At 43.4% G+C, this 15,311-nt stretch overlaps 1 protein-coding gene across 1 annotated transcript in view; it reads left to right on the top strand.

Annotated features, from left to right (window-relative positions):
• The first annotated feature begins 277 nt into the window (after positions 1 to 277).
• Positions 278 to 15,311, top strand: part of SPTLC2 (serine palmitoyltransferase long chain base subunit 2) — a 103,820-nt gene continuing 88,786 nt past the window's right edge. The window contains exon 1 of the mRNA XM_043556731.1: positions 278 to 506. Coding sequence (XP_043412666.1) covers positions 369 to 506 — 138 coding nt within the window. The 5' untranslated portion in view covers positions 278 to 368. The remainder of the gene's footprint in view (positions 507 to 15,311) is intronic.

The raw sequence follows: 15,311 nt of genomic DNA, 5'->3' as shown, positions 1-15,311 counted from the left end.
CAAGAAGCCGCCAAAGCCTCCTCAGACCACCTCCTCAACACCAGCAAGCTGTTTTGCTGTCGCCCCCGTGATTGGCCAGACCGTAGCATAGGGTCTGCCTCCTCCTCCTCCTGATTGGTCATCAGTCCTTAGGCTTATGACCCTCCTGTCCGGCCCCGCCCCGTTTCCCCTTGGCAGCGGGGCTTTGGGCGAACCACCTACTCCCCCGAGTGGGCCCCGCCCCTATGTGACGGCCAGGCCGGTAATTGGCGGGGGCGTGCAACCATTTCCGGTTTCGAGGAGGTGGGTGGGGTGCTGAGCGGGACTGAAGCTGCTGCCGTCTCGGCCGCCGCCTACAGAGTCGCCTTGTGCCTGGTGCTACCGGGACGATGCGGCCGGGGCCCGGAGGCTGCTGCTATCGTCGCCCTGTGCGGGCGAACGGCTGCGTGGCGAACGGGGAAGTGCGGAACGGGTACGTGAGGAGCACCGCCGCTGCCGCCGCCGCCGCAGCCGCCGCCGCCGGCCAGGTACGGTGGGACTGGGCGGTCGGGCTGAACCGGAGGCAGTGGGCCGGGACCCCGCGAGCTGCGCCCGTGCCGAGTCGGCGGAGGGGGCGGCCGGGCAGGGCGAGGTCGCGTTGACCGTCCGCGGGGCCGGGAGCGGGCGCCGGGCACGGCTCAGGTGTGCTGGAAGCGGTGTCCCGGCGCTGACCGGGCCTGCCCGGAGCGGGAGGCTCAAGGGAGGCGTAGGGGCTCCCCCATCTCTCCGCGTCTGAGGTCTTCCTCTTTTCCTCCAGAGGTTTGGGTTCTGCTCAAAGCCACAGTGCCTTCCTCCGCCTGATTTGACCAGAAATTCGTGCCCCTCCTCCCCCGGGGAGGCAGGGAGTGACCCTGCGGACCCTGGGAGGATCCACTCCGGGGCTCTTGGTTTTTTCCCTGGAGGCTCCCTCCTCCTGTCCTCGAGGTGGTTGCTTCCTTTAAGAGTCCTGAGAAACACCCTCGGGGTCCTCAGGAGGCAGAGAAAGTTAGGAGGTGGTACCAGGCGGAAACAAACCCAGTCTCTCCCTAACACATACCTACCCCTTCTGCAAGCAAGGCATTGGACCACAGATCTGACAGTGAACCGGGCCTGGTGCCTCACAAGCATTATGCTTCTACCCAGCCCTTGGTGAAACCCCATCCCGGGCTCTAGGTAGAGTTAGGTGGTCCCTGTGAGCAAGCGTGCTATCACAGAAGGGGCTGTTGAACGCAGGTGGTGACGTGTGATGCGTCTCTATCTATACCAGTTAACCAAGGTTGAATCACCAACCAAGTTCAGGCAGTTCTGAAATATTTTGAAAAGTTGTGAATTGAAGACAATAATTATTAACAGCCTTCCAATTCTCTGGATGACATATTCCCTGAGATGTGTTTTTAAAGACGAGCTGTTTAAAAAGATTAAAGGACAGTGTTACTTGAAGAAAGTGTTGTGAGATTTACAATTGACTTTATTTTTTTTTATTATTTTTAATGAAAAAATTTTAATGTTTATTTATTTTTGAGAGAGAGAGAGAGAGGGAAGGGGCAGAGAGAGAGGGAAACACAGAATCCGAAGCAGGCTCCAGGCTCTGAGCTGTAAGCACAGAACCATTTGTGGGGCTGGAACTCACAAACCTCTAGATCATAACCTGAGCCAAAGTCAGAGCCACCCAGGTGCCCCTGCAATTGACTTTAATACTTATAAATCCCAATCAGATATTAAGGAAAACTTTTTTTTCCCCTCCCAAAGCCATCTGTTCCCAGTAGCAGTAGTGTGACTATTGTGATTTATTTGGCTTTAATTATCTAGCAGCTCCCCTCCCCCCCCCCCCCCAAGTCAGTAGATGTGATATGGTAGATAGACCTGTTACTGTTTGGTGTGAAATAGAAAATAGAGCATTTCTCCAGGTCATGCTGACATAGTAAAACTATGAGAGTTGGGGGACAAATAAAAGACTTGACCTCCCTTGAAGTTGTAAGATGGAAGGCACCATAATGCACAGATTCAAAAGATTTATTTTCGGGGCACCTGGGTGGCTCAGTCGGTGAAGCCTCCGACTTCGGCTCAGGGCATGATCTTGAGGCTCATGAGTTCGAGCCTCGCATCTGGCTCTGTGCTGACAGCTCGGAGCCTGGAGCCTGCTTCAAATTCTGTGTCTCCCTCTCTCTCTGCCCCTCCCCTGCCCTTCTCTTTCTCTGTCCTTCAAAAATAAATACACCTTAAAATTTTTAAGAAAAAAAGGTAAATAAAAACTATTAAAAAACAAAAGATTTATTTTCATTTTTAAAGAAATGTGTGCGAGAAGAAATGGTGAGAATGCTCTCGTTATTAATGGTGTAAAGGGTTGTTTTTTTAGTAACACAAATGGGTAATAAACTTGTGGTATAGGGTACAGCATGGAAACCTAAGGGGTAGGAGTCAGAGAATACATTGCCGATGAATGAGTGGATTATGATTTTTAAGAAGGAAAAGGAAGACAAGAGAAAGGTGTTTGCACTTCAGGAAGTGTTTTGTGTTTAGCTGCTCTTTTCACCTAACAAAGGAGTTATGTTCTGATTTAATAGTAAATTTCTCCCTCCCATAATCTAGCAATTTAACATTTGTAGGCATGATATATATTTCTTTAATGTTTATATTTATTTTTGAGAGAGAGACAGAGCATGAGTAGGGGGAGGGGCAGAGAGAGAGAGGGAGACACAGAATCCAAAGCAGGCTCCAGTCTCCGAGCTGTCAGCACAGAGCTTGATGTGGGGCTCAAATTCACAAACCTCGAGATCATGCCCTGAGTCGAAGTCAGATGCTTAATCAACTGAGCCACCCAAGCGCCCTGGCATGATATTTCTTCAGAGACAGCTGATTAATAATAAGATGAAGACACATCAAGTTGCTAAAGTGAAATTTAAAAATTTGTATGACTCTAAGAGCTGGCTGACTTTTTCTAGTATATTGTAGAGAAAAGTTCCACTCAAGGCACTGTGGTGGCATCTGGAAAAATGGTCTAGTAGAAGGCCTGAAAGAATGTTTAGGGCTCCAGTGTCCCTTCTAGAAAACTGTTTGTCACAAGTCTTTTTAAAACAGAGACTTTAGAGATACAGCTTTGTACATGAATATGAGGAATATTGACCATGGGTTTGTTTGTTTTTCCTTAAGCCAAAGAGATTTTTGGTAACTTCATGGGAGCAAGAGTATATTTAAAAAATTTTTAGTTGTTTTTGTTTTAATTAAAGTGTTACATTAAGTTAATCACTTTAAAGTGCTACATTAGTGCTCCAACCTCTATTTTTCCTCAGTTGCTGGGGAAATGTTCCCAATTATGCCATAAAAATACACATAAGATATTAAGTCTGCAGGTTTGTGTCCTCTTTTAACTGAAATATAAATCGAGAGTTTTTAAACCCCAAGATACAGGTTTGTTTCCTCCCATATCCCAGCATTTGTCTTTGGATGAACAGAAGAGAGGTTAGAAACTTCTAGGGTCCTTTTACACTCTCAAGAGTTTCTGCGTCTGATGGGATGGATATATATGCTTGCCCTTTGTTCTATTTGGGTTTAGAGTCTGAGTAAATAGATCCTTTGGTAGAATGGGCATATAAAACAATCAAACATTACTGTTTGTTTTTGTTTTCTGGGTCCCCCCTCCCCCCAGTTTCTTCTCATTGTAGTAAAATACACATAATATAAAATTTACCATCTTAACCATTTGTAAGTATACAGTTCAGTGGTATTATATACATTCATAATGTGCTACCACCACCACCATCCACTGCCATAACTGTTTCTTCTTCTTCTTCTTCTTCTTCTTTTTTTTTTTTTTTTTTTAATTTTAAACGTTTATTTATTTTTGAGACAGAGAGAGACAGAGCATGAACAGGGGAGGGTCAGAGAGAGAGGGAGACACAGAATCTGAAACGGGCTCCAGGCTCTGAGCCATCAGCCCAGAGCCCGACCCGGGGCTTGAACCCACAGACTGTGAGATCATGACCTGAGCCGAAGTCGGACGCTCAACCGACTGAGCCACCCAGGCGCCCCAACTTTTTCTTCTGGTAAAACGGAAACTCTGTCCCCATCAAACAGTAACTCCCCATTCCCTCCTCCACCTAGCCCACCCAGTCCGTGGCAACCACCATTCTACTTCTGTCTCTATGAATTTGCTGTAAGTACCTCATATAAATGGAATTGTACAATATTTTTGTTTTTATGACTGGCTTATTTCATTTAGCGTGATGTCCTCATGGTTCATCCATGTAGCACTGTGTATCAGAATATCCTTCCTTTTAAAGGCTGAATAATATTCCATTGTATGTATAAACCACATTTTGCTTAGCCATTTATTTGTTTTTTTTTTCTTGTAGGAGTTTATTTTTATTTTATTTTATTTTTCTGTATTTTTTATAATTTACACCCAAGTTAGTTAGCACATGGTGCAACAATGATTTCAGGAGCAGATTCCTTAAGCCCTTACCCATTTAGCCCATCTCCCCTCCAGCAACCCTCTGTTTGTTCTCTATATTTCAGAGTCTCCTATGTTTTGTCCCCCTCCCTGTTTTTATATTAATTTTGCTTCCTTTGCCTTGTGTTCATCTGTTTTGTATCTTAAAGTCCTCATATGAGTGAAGTCATGTGAGATTTGTCTTTCTCTGACTAATTTCACTTAACATCATACCCTCTAGTTCCATCCACGTAGTTGCAAATGGCAAGATTTCATCCTTTCGGATTGGCGAGTAATACTCCACTGTATATATATACCACATCTTTATCCATCCATCCATCGATGGACATTTGGGCTCTTTCCATACTTTGGCTATTGTTGATAGTGCTGCTATAAACATGCGGGTGCATGTGTCCCTTTGAAACAGCACACCTGTATCGCATGGATAAATGCCTAGTAGTGCAATTGCTGGGTCGTAGGGTAGTTCTATTTTTAGTGTTTTGAGGAACCTCCATACTGTTTTCCAGAGTGGCTGCACCAGTTTGCATTCCCAGCCATTTGTTAATTGACACTTGGGTTGCTTCCAAGGTTTAGGTATTGTGAATAATGCTGCTTTAAATATGGGTATACAAATACCTCTTCAAGACCGAGCTTTCCGTCATCTTGGATATATATTCAGAAGTGGAATTGCTTAATCATATGATAATTCTATTTTGAAGTTTTTGAGGAAATGCCGTACTGTTTTCCACAGCAGCTATACCATTTTACATTCCCATCAACAGTGCACAAGGGTTCCAATTTCTTCACATCCTCGCTAACACTTGTTATTTTCTCTCTCTCTCTTTTTTTTTTTTTTTTGCATAGTAGCTGTGAGGTAATAGGGAAAAATGTGTCTATGTGTTTCTGCTCCCATATCCTGGCACAGAGCTCATGAAACTTGTGCAATTTCCTAAGTGATAATACTAGGAGCATCTTTTGTTCTAATATTTAGTCTTTGACCCTTATTCCTGACACAGAGTATCTAAATCCCTTGGAATTTCCCCAGTGATAGCAGTGTCTTTTGTTCTAATGAGGTGACTCTGTGTAGGTTCCCGGATGGGGGCTGCTCACCAGAAAGACCAAGCCAGGTGTCAGCTCCACCCCCATTCTCCACAGAGGAGCGAGAGGCTGGAAATGAAGTTAATGATTGCTGATGCGTGAAGCCTCTATAAAAATCCCCAAAGTACCAGGTTCAGGGAGCTTCCGGGTTGTTGAATATATGGAGATGCTAGGAGAGTGGCGCCCCTTCCCACACACATTGTCCCTGTTCGTCTGTGTCCTTTATCGTATCTTTTTATAATAAACTGGGAAACAGTAAATAAACAGTTTTCCTGAGTTCTGTGAGCCATTCTAGCAAATTATCAACCAGTGGAGGGAGTGGTGAGAAACCTGATTTATAGTCGATGGGTCAGAAGCCGTGGGACAACCTGGACTTGTGACAGGCATCTGAAGGGGGTGGGGCCTTCACCTGCGGGATCTGACACTATCTCCAGGAAGAGAGTGTCAGAATTGGGTTAGATCGACACCAGCTGGTGTCACGGTGGAACACCTCCCCTCGCCCCAATCAGGTGTGAGAAGTGCTGTGAGTGTGGTAGCTCAGTGAGAGGAGAGGAGAGGAGGAACATCGCAGGAGCATTGGGTTTTGCTCTCTACGGGAGCCCTGTGTAGACATGACTGGTTTTTTTTTTTTTTTTTAATTTTTTTCAACGTTTATTTATTTTTGGGACAGAGAGAGACAGAGCATGAACGGGGGAGGGGCAGAGAGAGAGGGAGACACAGAATCGGAAACAGGCTCCAGGCTCTGAGCCATCAGCCCAGAGCCTGACGTGGGGCTCGAACTCCCGGACTGCGAGATCGTGACCTGGCTGAAGTCGGAGGCTTAACTGACTGTGCCACCCGGGCACCCCGACATGACTGTTTTTTAACGATGACAGTAGACGTGGAGTTTTCACAAGGAAGAGGAGCAATAAAGCAGTAATTTTTCCTCCCTTACCATTCAGAGGGGTGAGAGGAGGGCCAGCCTTTATTTGAGGTGAAGGGTGGCAATTAGCACTAGGAAAACTTTGAAAGAGTTAGAATTGGGAGCTTTGGCAGAATTAGAGCTAGAAGGCACCTTTAGGGGTTTATGTAATTCAGTTCTTTTATCTCTTTGTAGGACTTTATTAAAAAGTAATCTTGATAGATGATTCTATTCTATTTTTAAAGACCCCTAGAGGATTTGCAGGAACTTTTCTTCAGCGTGTTGCAGCATTCAGTGATCTTAATTGCAAGAGTTTCTTACCGTGGGTTTAACGTTTGATCAAATAAATGCCGTATTTTGGTTGCACCTGAAATAGTATACTTGTTTTTACTTTTAGAGTTCCTTGTTTACAGCCTTTTAAAAAAAATCTCTTTCATTTCTTTAAGGAACGTTTGAGGTTTGGGCACACATTTTACCTTCCTTAACTAGTTGTTGAGTATTGAAGGGGAAAAAAAAATTACCTGCCTTTGAGATCATTTTGAACCTAACTTTCTAACCTGTAGAAGTAGTTTTAGAAGTAGTTTTAATGATATATTAGAATGATGACAGCCTTCTAGCTGCCAGAATAAGATTCTATCCTAAGGAGGACTTGGGGCACAAGTCATGTTCTTATTTAAATATAAGACAAGCAAAGTAGAAAGAACAAAGGGCCAGTCTTGCTACTTAGGAGGCAAATGAATAACTAATGGAGGGTGGTTTACTAAATAGCTACTAGCTTTTGTTTCCACTGAAAGGAAACAGTAACTGTGAAAAGAAGTTAGTTTTAAGACAAGAGCTGGAGGAGTATCTGTTCACACTTGGCCATGATACCTGTTCACACCTCACAGGTCTCATGAGACATCCAAAGACCTCAAGGCATTGAGCCAAAATAATGTTGTAACTACAGTTGTGGGACTAGATTTTTGTTTTGAATGCACTTCTTCCAAGGAGAAGAACATTTCAAATCTTCCTAGCTGGATCTGAAAGATTCCAGAGTCATTAATTCCACTCAGGAATTCTCTCGAATAAAACTTCTTGGGCAATGAAAGCAGTATTTAATACGTAAACCTCTGTATTCTTAAGACAGTATTTTAAAACTTGGATATTCAGGGAAAGCAGGCTTGCCCACTTTTTAGGGTTGGCCTAGGTGCCCTAGAAACTTTGTAGTGCTCTGGGGCAAGATAGTTAATTGGTTGAGATTCAATTAGATTCAGTTTTTGAAAGAAAGAAGTAGTGTTTTATTGGCAGAATAGGCAATTGAGAGGGATGGGTAGAGACTGTGTTTGCATTCTGAGTGGGTGTGCCTTACTTGATTAAATACGTGGTTTGTGGCCTCAGAAGTCCGTTGCCTTCTGAATAGCTTCTAAGAAGGCTTCCATAATATAATTTGTAGTTTGTGACTGATTAGGCAAGTAAGCCCTTTCTCTCAACCCATTTAATCTGAGAACATTTATGTTGATGTTTGCGGTCTTTAATGCTACCTTCAAGACCCATAATAAAGATTAAGGTTGCTATTTTTCCTCTTTAAAAAATTTTTGCTTCTGATTGTAGAAATAATACATGTGTACTGTAGGACCCAAAAGGATTGGGATAATCCCTGGTGTAGGGGTATTGATTTTTTTTAGTGTGGTCTGTTTTACCAGCCTGCTGCTTTCTGCTAATCTCTAAGTACAGTGAAATATGCGGTTGTACTGAGACTATGGGTATGGCCCAGCCTTACTCCAAATAACGCATATTGAGGTTGGGGAAAGTATTCAACAAATTTGGTAATCTGGTAGATTTAGAAAGTAAAGTACTGACTTCCCAAATTTAATGGTTTTGACTTATTCTAAATAAGCCTCCTGCTGTCTAATTAGTAAGCCTTCAGCAAACATCTGAGATTTTACTGCATAGTTCCCCTTATCCGTGGGGCATATTTTCTAAGATCCCTAGTCGATGCCTGAAACCACTGTATACAGTAGATAGTATCAAACCCTGTATATACTATTTTTTCCTCTACATACATTCCCATGATAAATGTTAATTTATAAATTAGGCACAGTAAGAGATTAACCACAATAAATAATAATAGAATAGAAAATTATAATGATATGCTGTAATAAAAGTTATGTGAATGTGGTTTCTCTCTCTCAAAATACCTTATTGTACTGTACTCACTGTTGTGATGATGTGAGACGATAACATGCCTACAGGATGTGACGAAATGAGGTGAATGATGTAGGCATTGCGACACAGCATTAAGACTGGTGTTGACCTTCTGATGATCCGTCAGAAGGAGGACCATCTTCCAGACTGTGGTTGACTGTGGGTTTGGAAAACATGGGTAAGGGGGACTTCTATATTTGCCTTGTGCCTGGTGTGTGGTAGGATCTTAGGGAATCTTAGTTGAAGGAATGAACTGGTGGTGGTTGAAGCCAGGAGAATTGGTGAAGCAGAAGAAGGCACTAAGCAAGAAGAGGAGGCACCTAGGAAGTAATACGGGGGAATCATAATGTTACTGGGAGAAGACACACACACTGCTGAAGAAGGCTGATTGTGCAAGAACAGAATCATTGGGAAGTGGTTTGAGAAAGCCCAAGGAGAGAGAGAGGCCATTTCATTAAGGAGGGTATGCAACGTGGTGGCGGTGGGAAAGCAAGGCTATAATTGTAACAGGCACCATTTACTGTGGCCAGGACCTCCTCCAGCTTCTTCACGTATCTAGTCTTCACAAGGTCCTTTCTGGGTGTATATTATCCCCATTTTATGAATAAGACTGAATTCCAGATCATTTAAATAACCAGTACAGGGGCGCCTGGGTGGCGCAGTCGGTTAAGCGTCCGACTTCAGCCAGGTCACGATCTCGCGGTCCGTGAGTTCGAGCCCCGCGTCGGGCTCTGGGCTGATGGCTCAGAGCCTGGAGACTGTTTCTGATTCTGTGTCTCCCTCTCTCTCTGCCCCTCCCCCGTTCATGCTCTGTCTCTCTCTGTCCCAAAAATAAATAAACATTGAAAAAAAAAATTTTAAATAACCAGTACAGTTAGTAAGTTGATAGAACCTGGCTTGTCTTACTCTATTAAGCCACTGGATTTGGCAGTTTAGAAATTACTGGTAAGTTTTGAGGAGTTTAAATTAGATATGCTACAAGTCATGCCACGCTCTGAACATAAATTCCCAGAAGTGTCCTCCTTTTTTCAGCAGGGGGATTTTGAAAAGTAGGGAGTCCACATTTTTTTTTTTTTTCTTTGCAATCAGGATAAATTCCCTCACTTGTGTCAATAGCATCCCCATATGGAATGACTGAAAAGTGCTTCCAAAGCTAGCTGTGAAGCAAACATATTTTGACATTACTGTTTTCCTGCCTCAAAAATGGAGACCCCCAAGTATGTACGCACGGGAGCGTTTTCAGTTAGTTCAGTGGCATCCTGTGCACGCGGGCAGCGAGGCTCTGCCCCGGAGTTACCGTGCTCACCTGCCGCCCACATCCCCTCTGTAGCGTTTCCCAGTCTCCGGGTCAGCGTGTCACGGCATCACAGACCCGCGTAACAGGAGAGCGGAGCACGAGGGTGGCTCTGCCACAGGTGACTGCACCTTCATCTCGGCTCTCTTCCACCTCTGACACGTTCTGGGGCTGTGGCACCACACCCTCCGCTCTGGCTGTGTGGTGGACGCCGACTGAGAGGCAACCTGGTTCGCGTGCCTTTGCCTTCTCTGCGAATAATCTCGGATTATTCCGGTGGTCGCCTCTGTGCGACACGATCACGTTCCTTCCTCGGTCCTGACTGACACGGGGGTAGGCTCCTGTGCCACAATGAACCTAACAACACTCTCTCACGGGGATTTATGGTTTCAATAGGTAAAGAGTCTGAAGGGCGCTGGATCTCCAACATCCTGGAGAAAAGGTCTGTGAACTCCTGCTGAGGTCCCAGGTGCTAGTTCCCGTCTGACTTTTCTGAGTTGTTCATCAGGTCTACCCTGCTCCCTCCTTTTATTTATTTTTTGCATGCCTATGATCCTTGCAGTAAATCACCTTTTTGGTTAGCTAGAGTCAGTTTCCACTGCTATCAACTGAGAGAAATTTAACAGGTATATATTCTGTGTTAAAATGTCTTAGAACTTCTGTACACTTACACTGACTAGGCACCTACTGATTTTCAGAGCGTCAGTAAAAATTTTTAAAAGGGCTCCTAACTCTGTTAATTTTGTGCATTTGGAATATTGTTTACTCTTATCTGGGATAAGGGACATCTGGTCCAAAATTATAAGGCAGTACCTTTCCTGTTTTGAAGACGTGAGAGTCTCATTGCCACCTATAACTAAACCCTTTCCAGGTTCTCATTAACACACATGAAGACAGACCAAAAAAGGAAAAACAAAAATCAGAACTAGTATTTTTAAAAAAAGACAACAGAAGACCACAGATCAAAATTCAGACAGTATTTGTCTGCTAACTTTGCCTAACTATGGAGAACATGCTCATAAACATTAAACAAGACTCATTCAGGGTTGAAAAATCACAAACCAAAGAGGAAGTAATAGATTATTTAGTACAAGAGTTTAAGAAAATTGGACTGTTTAGAAGAAAACTCTGGTTAGAGCTTCTCCCCACACCATAGCATCACAGAGACTGCTAACTGGCCCCCTGTAGATATTCCTATCTCCCCTTTGGTAATAGAAGCTCTCAGATTTAGCTGGGTCCATGGTCATCTAGCTACAGTCTACATTTCTCAATCTCCCTGGCAGCTAGGGGTAGCCATGTAATGAACTTTGGCCAACAGGAAGTGAACAGAAGGGGCAGGTACCAGGGCCGGATTACATCCCTTGAAACAATTGTTCTCCTTCCACTTCTCTTTCCTGGAGAGAAAGAGAATGAAGTGCCAGTGGCCTGGAATGTAGATGGATGTGATTGAAGACGGAGATGCTAAAACAACAACAACAACAACAACAACAAAACATCCTGGTGCCTGGGTGGCTCAGTGAGTTAAGCCTCCGACTCTTGATTTCTGCTTCAGTCATGATCCCGGGGTAGTGGGATCAAGCCCCTCATTGGGCTCTGCTCTGAGCATGGAGCCTGCTTAAGATTCTCTCTTTCTCCCCCCCCTCCCCCAGCTCATGCTCCCGTGCTCTCTCTCTCCCTCTCTCTCTCTCTCAAACAAAAAATAAACAGGAGCACCTGGGTTAAGCGTCTGACTTCGGCTCCCATCATAATCTCACAGTTCGTGGGATCGAGCCTCCTCCTTGGGTTCTGTGGTGACAGCTCGGGCCTGGAGCCTGCTTCAGATTCTGTGTTTCCTCTCTTGCCACCCCTTCCCCACTGTGGGTTTTTTTTTTTTTTCTCTCTCTCTCAAAAATAAACACTACAAAAAGAAATTTAATAAATAAAAATAAAAACATCCTAAAAGATTACAAAACAAAGATAGCTCATACCCTACTGAATGCTACCTGTCTACCTTCAGACTTTACAAAGAGAATTTCTGTTTTGTTTTTTTTTTTTAATGTTTATTTATTTTTGAGAGAGAGAGAGAGCACAAGTTGGGGAGGGGCAGAAAGAGAGGGAGACACAGAATCCAAAGCAAGCTCCAGGCTCTGTGCTGACAGCAGAGAGCCCAACACAGGGCTTGAACCCGTGAACCGTGAGATCATGACCTGATTGGACCCTTAACCGACTGAGCCACCCAGGCACCCTCTATCAAAGTTGTTTGAACAACTTTATTTTGATGTCCCATTTACATCAACAAAAACAAAAAACCATACTGAGACTTCTGCTTATAGGTTAAAATTAATAGGTAGAGACAAACCATCACTTCCACAGAACAACTAGATAAAACTACACAGATTACTCAAAACAAGAAATAGTTTTAAAGACATTGAAGAACTGTCTCTCATGCAAAGCAAAGAGGGCAAATAAACAAAAATTCCAGAGAAGAAGAACATTTCCTTAGTGAGCTGAAATCGCTAGTCATTTTCTTCCCTGGTGTTATTTGCAGAGTGTGAGCACGAATGATCATAAATGGGCTTGCCACAAGCAGAAGAACTCTGCCAAGAGGAAGAAAAACCAGTGGGGCTTATGATAGCTCTATAGGATGGTGTCACAGACTGAATTCTAGCAGAGCCCCAGACCTATGGCCAGTTTTCTGCACAGGACACTTACCACGTGCTAGAGAAGCTAGAGAGCTAGACTAGAAAGGTGGCTTGAAATCAACCACAGTCTTACAATGCTAGAGGGAGGGGCTTGCAACAAACACAATGGATCCCATCCTTAGTGGAATCTACCCAAAGTTTTAGCCCAGTCCCACCTATCTCAGTCCCTGGTTATATTGCGGGTGCTCAGAGCAAAAGGAGAAAACAACATGGACTTGAGTCTCTGCAGGTCCTTTATATATAGTGTCCAGCAATCAATCAAAGATGTCTGCTTTTCTAGGGGCAGGGAGAGAATGTGGACATGCCTGAAATAGAAAGCAGAGAATACAATAGTCTACACATTCCCTCTCTTCACTTCGGTACTACCAACCCTGGGAAATCCCTTACAACTTGACCCTCTCCCTCTCTCCTTAATTTCACGTACCCGGGAATGGACATTCCTCCTGTTTCATTTTTTAACATCCCAAAACTGCACAAATAACTTTCAGACATCAAAGCCTCTCCTAGGAACCTAGAGCCCCCTTTCTACCAAGGAGCTCATCTCATTCTTCTCAACAAATATTTAATCTCTGTATCAAGGTTTGTACTCTGTATTTGAAGACACAAATAAAGAGATAATCCTTGTATTCAAGGACTCTTCAGGGTTTTTTTTTTTTTTTAGCAAAAAAGGATGCAAAGATCAATATGGTTTTTGAGATTAAAGAGATAAAGAAACTACAGAATACTGTCAAAAGGGATTTATATTTAAATACACAGGATGAAAAATACACCAACACAGTGAGAAGCCCTTCTTTTACAAGTGATTCTGAGTCCTCTTCACATGACTAAATGACAGCACCAAGGAAAGGAGATTGAGCAATGTGTCCAGTCACACACATTCTAGGAAACTGAATTCAAAAATTTAATTCTAAGTTCTAAATTGCGATTAGAATCCAAGTCTTTACATTTTCAATTTATTGCCATTTCTTAGTCATATTTCTCAGATTTTCTATGAATCAAATTTTCCTTTAATTATTTCAGAAATACTACAACTTAGTCTGTTTTAAAATCATCAGTGGCTTAATATTAGAATTTCACTTAAAACTCACCATTTGTGCTCCTTTTTTGCTACTCATACAGTAATTAGATAATTTTGCTGCTCATATTACTTAGCTATACTTGGATTGAGATAAATAGTTATATGAGCTTCCACTGCTAAGAAAACGTCTGCTTTTAGGAAACCAGGACACTAATTTAGCTGTCCTAGAAATAAACTGCTCCCTTTGCTTCTACATGCAAGCCAAGCCTGCTCAGGAGGCAATAAAGATCCTAGCTGTTAGCACATAAACAGGGGTCTCCAACATGTATTTCTGTTACAGTCTAACTGGTGATCACAGGTGTCTCAGCCCAGCTTCATGGCATTTCAAATCAAGGTGAGAACGGGAGACATGGCAGAAAAGTCTGTGCTGACAGGCTTCCCTTCCCTTGAAGCACTAACCAGCATGTCACAGCTTAGACCCCTCATAGGACAATGGGAAGGGGTGCTACAGAAGTCCCACTTGTGGCCACGCCGCCCCTTAGAAAGAACTAATGGAAAGGCGATAAAATACACTAGGGTCTGTGCCATTTCCAGACCATCGGACGGTCATCGGCCTCTTCCTGCTCCTCCTCACAGGCTGTCACTGCCACTACCAGGAACGTTCAGTAAGCTCCTGCTGAGTCTAACCACCTGTAAACCTGAAACAATAAAAACTACGCTACGGGTTTCTTTAACGGCAAACGTACCACAACTTGTTTCTTGTGTATATTTACAACATTATTTTGGGAAACTGGTTTTTGTCAACTAGCAAGTATATATGAAATAGCACAGTGTAATTAATACAAAAAGCAGATTAAAAGGTACTCAACATATAGATTTATCAAAACTTAATTAGCTTATAGGCTTTAGATCTTATTTTTTCCCATTAAATAAAACATTAAAGCTATCATTAATTCTTTCATTTATTCCATTAATACTTCCTGAGCCTCTGTGAGCTAAGCATGATCTGAACACTGGAATACAATACCATACACTCCAATGGGAGAGGCAGACAATTAATAAGCAAATAGATATACACTAAAATAGCAGGCAATTGTAAGCTCTATAACCAGAAAAAAAAAAAAAAATCATGGGAAGAGGAAAGCATTTTAGACAAGGTGGTCAAGGATAACCTGTCAGAAGGAGGTAAGGGGTAAGCAAAATGTACACAGAGGCAGGGAGAAAACTAATCAGAGAAGTTTTCCAGGCTGGAGTTGCTGTGAGGGCAAAAGCCCCAGGGCAGAGGGTGGGGGAAGGGCAGAGGTGCTTCTTGATGTGTTCAGAGAGGAGCAGAAAGGCCCACTCGGCTGGAGTGCAGTGACCTGACAGGATATGAATGAAGTCAGAAGTATGGGAGAACCTGATGACACAGGGCCCTGCAAACCAAGAGAAACTGTCTTTTGTTGTCAGTGATAAGAAGCCCTCAGGGGTGTGTTGATCTGACTTATGTTTAAGCAGTTCCCCCAGTCCGTTTAAGAAGTTTGTCCTAGTGAAGTGTTAACTTCCCTTTTTCCCCAAAAGTATGAAAACTACCCTCATTTTTGGTGTTTATCATTACCATGCATGAAAAAAATACCTTTCTGGGACACCTGGGTGGCTCAGTTGGTTAAGCATCCTGATCTCAGCTCAGGTCACGAACTCCCCGTTGGTGGGTTCAAGCCCTGCGTCAG

This window comes from Prionailurus bengalensis, chromosome B3 (assembly GCF_016509475.1).
Source record: "Prionailurus bengalensis isolate Pbe53 chromosome B3, Fcat_Pben_1.1_paternal_pri, whole genome shotgun sequence".
In the NCBI taxonomy this organism is placed as follows: domain Eukaryota; kingdom Metazoa; phylum Chordata; class Mammalia; order Carnivora; family Felidae; genus Prionailurus; species Prionailurus bengalensis.
The sequence above is the reverse complement of the archived record's forward strand: the minus strand, read 5'-3'. Positions and strand labels throughout refer to the sequence as shown.